This window comes from Echinops telfairi, unplaced genomic scaffold, assembly GCF_000313985.2.
Source record: "Echinops telfairi isolate 266 unplaced genomic scaffold, ASM31398v2 ScPeMD7_7424;HRSCAF=8462, whole genome shotgun sequence".
NCBI classification, from domain to species: Eukaryota; Metazoa; Chordata; class Mammalia; order Afrosoricida; family Tenrecidae; genus Echinops; species Echinops telfairi.
In genome coordinates this window covers 9,557,096-9,563,799 of record NW_022111324.1, presented here as the reverse complement: position 1 = coordinate 9,563,799, position 6,704 = coordinate 9,557,096, and the positions used below count along the sequence as shown (strand labels likewise).

General features: G+C 41.1%; 1 protein-coding gene across 1 annotated transcript in view; it reads left to right on the top strand.

The window, feature by feature from the left end:
- The window catches only part of F5 (coagulation factor V), a 94,632-nt gene that overhangs the window by 60,810 nt on the left and 27,118 nt on the right, over nt 1-6,704 (top strand). The window contains exon 14 of the mRNA XM_004706837.2: nt 900-1,077. Coding sequence (XP_004706894.1) covers nt 900-1,077 — 178 coding nt within the window. The remainder of the gene's footprint in view (nt 1-899; nt 1,078-6,704) is intronic.

The following is a 6,704-nucleotide window of genomic DNA, read 5'->3' as shown; positions in this document are numbered from 1 at the left end:
GATAGATAGATAGATAGATAGAATATGTGTGTATGTCTAGAGCCCTGCTGACATAGTGGATTACAAATTGGGCTGCTAACCACAAGGTCAGCAGTTGGAACTCACCAGTGACCTCATGGGAGAAAGATAAGGCTTTCTGTTCTCTTAAAGATTTTCAACCTTAGAAACCTACTGGGGCAGTTCTACTCTGTCCTATAGGGTCACTATGAGTCAGAATTGACCTGATGACAAACAATGAGTGTATGTCTATGATAGATCATGTTATTCATGTTATATTATAGACGTTATATTTTCTTATTATCAGAGCTGAGGTGGGTGATGTTATCCAAGTAAGTCACCTTCAGAACAGTGGCTAGTGGTTGTATGCCACCAGCTGAGGGGGAAAGAGGAGACTCTGTTCCCATAAAGAGCGACCGTCTCAGAAACATGCAAAGGCAGTTCCAACCTGTCCTGTAGGGTGGCTAGGAATTGGAATCCACGTGATGGTAGTGAGTTTAAGGTTTTTATTTATTTTTTAGCATATATATATGTATGTGTATGTACATATGTGTATATACATATATATATGTGTAGAGCATGCACGCAAGAGAGAGAGAGAGAAGGCTTTATATACACACACACACACACACCGCACTATAGTAATACTCTAGCAATGTGAAGAATGAGACAGGAAAATTTGACCTGGCCTAAAGCATCATAGGAAGATTTACCTTAGAAATAACACTTGAGCTAAAAGGTCAAAAACAATGTCTACCTTGTGTCTTTATTCATTCACTTGTTCATCAAGTATTAAAAAGGTTACCTGTGTTGGGCATTTTTTTTTAAAGAAAGAGAAGCACATTCCTAAATGTGAAGTTTTTAGTTTCTTTTTAAAACAAATACTATTATTATCCTTGCAGTGAAGTGGATAGTGAAGAAGATGTTGATGGTGCTCCTAAGAACACCATATACAAGAAAGCTGTTTTTCAAAAGTACACGGACAGCACCTTTACCCAACGTGATCCTCGAGGGGAGTATGAGGAGCATCTTGGAATTCTTGGTCCTATTATCAGGGCTGAAGTAGGTGATGTCATCCAAGTAAGTCAGAAGAGTGGGGCAGGGAGGTGGGGGGGTGGGGCTCCCCAAACCACCAGACTGACATAGAAGTGAAAAGAGAGGTGTTTCCCAAACCACCAGAAGGTTATAAATGTTTCAGGTGGAAAGCGAGTGACAGCTGGTGTGTTTATTTATTTGAACATTTTATTGTGCTTGAAGTGAAAGTTCAAGTTGGTTTTCCATCGGACACGATTGTTCCCTAACATTGTTTGCAAACCCCACAATGTATCAGCACTCTCCCTCTTTCCTCCCTGGATCTGCCGTTCCCCTTCATCTGATTTCCCTGCTCCTTCTTGCCTTCGCTCCTCTTCGCTTGGGGGCCCAGGTGGCCCTTTCGGTCTCCTGTTGATTGTTCTGAGGAGCACATACCCTAGGTGCTGTCGTTTACTGTATAGGCGGAAAGGTGGCCTCTGAGAGTAGCTTCATTTTCAAGTTGGGTTGTCTTAGGGCTGGAGTCTTGGGGGTTCCTCTAAGAGTCTCCTTCAGACCACTGAGTCTGGCCTTTTTTACTTTTCTTTTTGTCACTCTGAATTTTGCTCTACACAGTTTTACTCCTTTCAACCAGGACCTGGATCTATTTCTCAGAATTAGCCAACTGCATTTCTTTTCAAAGATTCTTTGTCAAGTAATTGGCAGTCTTTATGAGAAAAATAATGACCTCACAATTTTTTTAATCTAAAAATGATATATCCTGGAGAAAATTGCTCTGCCATTCCTCTCTGAAATCCAGGAGTGCTCTAACGGGGCTTCACAATCCTGGCAGCAGTTGTGTCTGTACTGGAAGTGGCTCCAGGTGCCATGGAGTCGGCTGTGACTCACAGTGACCCTATGTCCAGACCAGTGAAACGGGGCTCAGCCCCGCACCATCCTCATCACTGTTGTCATGTTGGGGCCCGCGGACAGCACGCTGAGTCAAGTAGAAAAAGAGGCAGATGTTCAACAAGATAGATTGACAGTGTCACTCCAATAGTAAGAATTCTTTCTCTTTTGAGAAAAGAGAAGAAAGCAAAGCAAGAACAGAGAATTAGGAAAGTATATGAGTCTCCATACCTCTTAATAAAAATAATAACCCCCCATCCCCCAAAGTAAGATGCCTATCTATTCCAAATCATGGCCAATTTTCTTCAACATCCTGTATCCTATTCCAATTCTGCAGCCAGCTTACATGGCCATCAGAATTTATTTATTTCCCTCATCCTTTCTTACCTATCACTTAAGAAGAAGACAGAAAAGGGCAACTGAATCTGAAGTAAACTATTCTAGAGCCAAGAACATAACCTACTCTATTTATTTAAGCATTCAGCAGAACATTCAATAAATATTTTCTCTTTTAAAAAATGCAAATGGACAAGTAGGGATGTAAAGATCATAGTTATTCTTAATGCAACATGTAGATAAGGGAAGCAAGAGTAATTTTCTTTTCTGGTTCCGAACCAAACTCACTGCCACCAAGTCAATTCCTACTCATGGCAACCCTGTAAGACAGGGTAGAACTGCCTCCTGTGAGTGTCTGAGACGGTAACCCTTTACAGGAGAAGAAAGCCTCATCTTTCTCCTTCTGAGCAGCTGGTGATTTGAACTGCCATCCTCATGGTTAGCAGCCCAACTTGTAAAAACTATACCACCAGGACTCCTCATTAGGGGACTTGGAAGCATTTTAGACGTCACAGAAGAGAAGGGTGTATCCTCCAAGAGTCTGACTGTCCCGATGGGGCAAAGACTCCCCGTGTGGCCTTTAAGGTCCTCTGCTGCTGCAATGTTGGCCTGCTGATCAAAGGAGAAAAGTAAGAGTGGCTGTTCCCATAAGTTCTATAGCCTCAGAAATCCTACAGAGCACATCCTCTCTGTAGGATCACTGTGAGCTGGAATCAACTCATGGATGACAAGTCTGGCTCTTTTGTTTACCATTTGGTGCCAAATTCCTTTTCCAAGGTGGCACAAATGATTCAGCACTCAACTACTAATTGAAAGGTTGGCAGTTCAAACACAACCAGAAGCGCCTTGGAAGAAAAGACACCGAAGATGTTTGCAAAACCTATGGAGCCCATTTCTGCTCTGCAGACAGAGGGTCACCACGAGCCAGAATCGATCATCAGCAATTGTTTTGTACCATGTAGTCTCAAGCTCTTACTCGAAGCTATCGTATCACTAGAACCCACTCCACCCTTATGCCCACTACCACCTAGCCACGCCTACATCCTTATTGTCTCCAAATGCTTCCTTCACGCCTCTCCTCACAGGCATGCTCCTGTTCTAGGAATCTGAGAAACTTTTCTCCTTTTTCTTCCTCTGCTGAATTCTTCTTCATTCAGTAAGGGCCAACTCAAATGCCATTGCCCCTGAGACACATTTCTTTGTCTCTAGGTTTGCAGCAGAATACATATGTGCACATGACTATTTCACTCATGGTTTGAAAGCTTATCACCAACAGGGACCAACCTTGTTCATCTCTGACTCTCAACAACTATCACTATAATTTCATTTGTAGAGAATGTCAATATTCTTAGACTTGAGCCTAAGAACAACATGAGTTATTCATGGGATAGCTGTGGAAATTCAAAGGAATAATACACTTAATGTTCATGTGCAATCGCGCTTGTTGTTAGGTCCCATTGAACCAGTGCTGACAAATAGGGACCCTATTTACAACAAAACAAATTGAAACACTACCTGGTCCTGCACCATCCTCACAATTGTTGTTATATTTGAGGCCATGGTTACCGCCACTCTGTCAGTCCTTCTCATGGAGGATCTTCCTCTTTTTCATTGTCCTTCTGCTTTGCCAAGCATGATGTCTTTCCTGGGAAATAGTCTCTCCTGATAACATGGTCTTAGTACAAGAGGTGAAGGCTCACCTTCCTTTCCTCGAAGAAGCGTTCTGGCTGAATCCCTTCCAAGGTAGATCTCTTTGTGCTTTCGGCAGTGCATGCACTTGTAATATTTTTCACCAGCACCATAATTCAAGTGTATCGATTCTTTTTGGTCTTCCTTATTCAATGTCCGACTTTCACATGCATATGAGGCAATTGAAAAATACTATGGCTTGGGTCAAGTGTACCTTAGTCCTCAAAGGAACATTCTTGCTCTTCAACATTTTAAAGAAGTCTTGTGTGTAATTACCCAATGCAGTGTGTCCTTGAATCTCTTGACTGCTGCTGCCATGAGCGTTAATTGTGGCTTCAAGCAAAATGAAAGCTTTGACAACCTCAGGCTTTTCTCCATTTATCACATTACCTATTGGTTCAATTGTGAGGATTTTGGTTTTCTTTACACTAAGTTGCAAATAATATTCTTGATCATCAACAAGTGTTTCAAGTGCTCCTCATTTTACGAAGCTTTATTGTGTCATCTGCATACTGCAGGTTGTTAATAAGCCTTCCTACAATCCTGATGCCGTGTTTTTCTTTATACAGTCCAGCTTCTCTGACTCTTTGTTCAACATACAGATTAAATAAGGATGGTGAGAGATACAACCTTGATGCACACCTTTCCTGTCTTTAAACTGCTCAGTATTCCCTTGTCCCTTTCTAACGATTGCCTCGATCCATGTATAAATTTCACATGAGCAGAATGAAGTGTTCTGGAATTCTCATTCTTCTCAAGGCTATCCACAAGAGATTCCTTGGAATATTTAATAAAACACAAGTAAACATCTTTCTGGTATTCTCTGGCTTTAGCTAACATCTCTCTGATGTCAGCAATGATATCTCTTGTTCCATGACCTCTTCTGAATCTGGCCTGAATTTCTGGTTGATGTCCCACTGCAACCATTGAATGATCTTCAGCAACATTTTAATTGTGGTATCAGTGACATTGTTCTATAATTTGTGCCTTCTGATGGGTCACCATTCTTTGGAATGGGAACAGTCTGAATCTCTTCCAGTCAGTGTGCCAGGTAGCTGTCTTCCAAATCTTGTGCCGAAGACCAGTGAGTGCTTCCAGTGATTCATCAGTTTGTCGAAACATTTCAATTGGTATTCAGTCAATTTCCGGAGCCTTGTTTTCTTTGCTAATATTTTCAGTGCAGCCTTCACTTCTTCCTGCAGTGTCATTAGTTCTTGATCACGTGCTTTCTTTGAAATGGTTAAATATAGGCTCGTCCTTTTTGGTATAGCAACTCTGTGCAGTCCTTCCATCTTCTTTTGATGCTTCCTGCAATCGGTCGGTATTTTGCCCGTAAAAGTCTTTCACTACTCTTACGCAAGGCTTGAATTTTTCCTTCACTTCTTTCCACTTATGCTATGCTGACCATATTCATCCTTTTTGTTTTCTATCTGCGGGCCTTTGCCCCTTTCATTACAGTACTTCTCCAGGTGCCCTTGGGATTTTCTGTTTCGCTTTTACCTCACCATTTCTTCCGTTCGCCTTAGCTACTCTACAATGTCAAGAGAAAGCTTCAGAAGCTCTTCTGACATCCACTTTGATATTTCCCTTCTTTCCTGTCTTTTTAATGACCCTTTGCTTTCCTCATGTGTGACGTCCTCGATGTCATCTCACGACTCATTAAGTCCTCGGTCATTCGTGTTCAATGCTCAAATCTGTGCTTGAGATGCTCTCGAAATTCAGGTTGGAGAGACTCAAGGTTTTATTTGGGACTGGTTTTAATTTTCTTCAGCTTCAACCTCAACTTACATCTGAGCAATTGATGGTCTGTTTTGCAAGCAGTTACTAGCCATATGTTAGCTGAGACTGAGTTTCTCCATCATCTCTTCCCACAGATGTAGTCAATTTTATTTTGGTGTATCCCATCGGGACAGATCCATGTATACAGGTGCAGTTCATGTTATTGAAAAGAGGTATTTGCTCTGGAGATGGTGTCAGTCTTCTTGTATTCAGTTAGGCAACCTCCAGCTTCATTTCCATCACCAAGGCCACCTTTTCCAACTATGCCTCCTCCTCTTTGTTTCCAGCTTTCTGATTCCAATGGCCAATAATTATCAATTCCTCTTGATTGAATAGCTGATTAATTTCAAACTGGAAAAAAAAGTTGCCTGTTTTTCATCCTTGGCTTTAGAGATTGGGATATAAATTTGGAAAATAGTATATTAATGGGATTTTCTTATATATGTATAGATATTGCCCTATCACAGACAGAAAATGTCCTTTTTGACAATGAATGTGACACCATTCCTTTTGAATTTGTCATTTCCAGCATTGGAAATCATATGAAGGACTGATTCAGAATGCCAGTACTGGTCCATTCCAGCTCACTAAGGCCTACTGACTTGCAATTGTTAGCTCTCAATAAATTTTTGGTCAGATTTAATAACCATCCAGCTTCACTTATGATAAACTATTCAGCTCTTAGTCAATGAGTTTGCAGTTCAAAGCCGGAGGAACCTTAGGGGAATGTTCTGGTTATCTGCTTCTCAGAGTAGATCACTGACAACACTATGTGCATAAAATGGTACTGATATCTCCAAAGTGAACCAGAGACATATAGAGAGATTAGACATATGAATATATTTTTGGTTTGCACTTAATCATAACTCTAATCTAAGAACAATTAATTCTTATGACATAACCCTACTCAATATTCGCCCACATGAAGAGATCATTGAAGATAAGGGTGCTATAACAAAATGTGGTGAAATCAGATGGTACCTGGT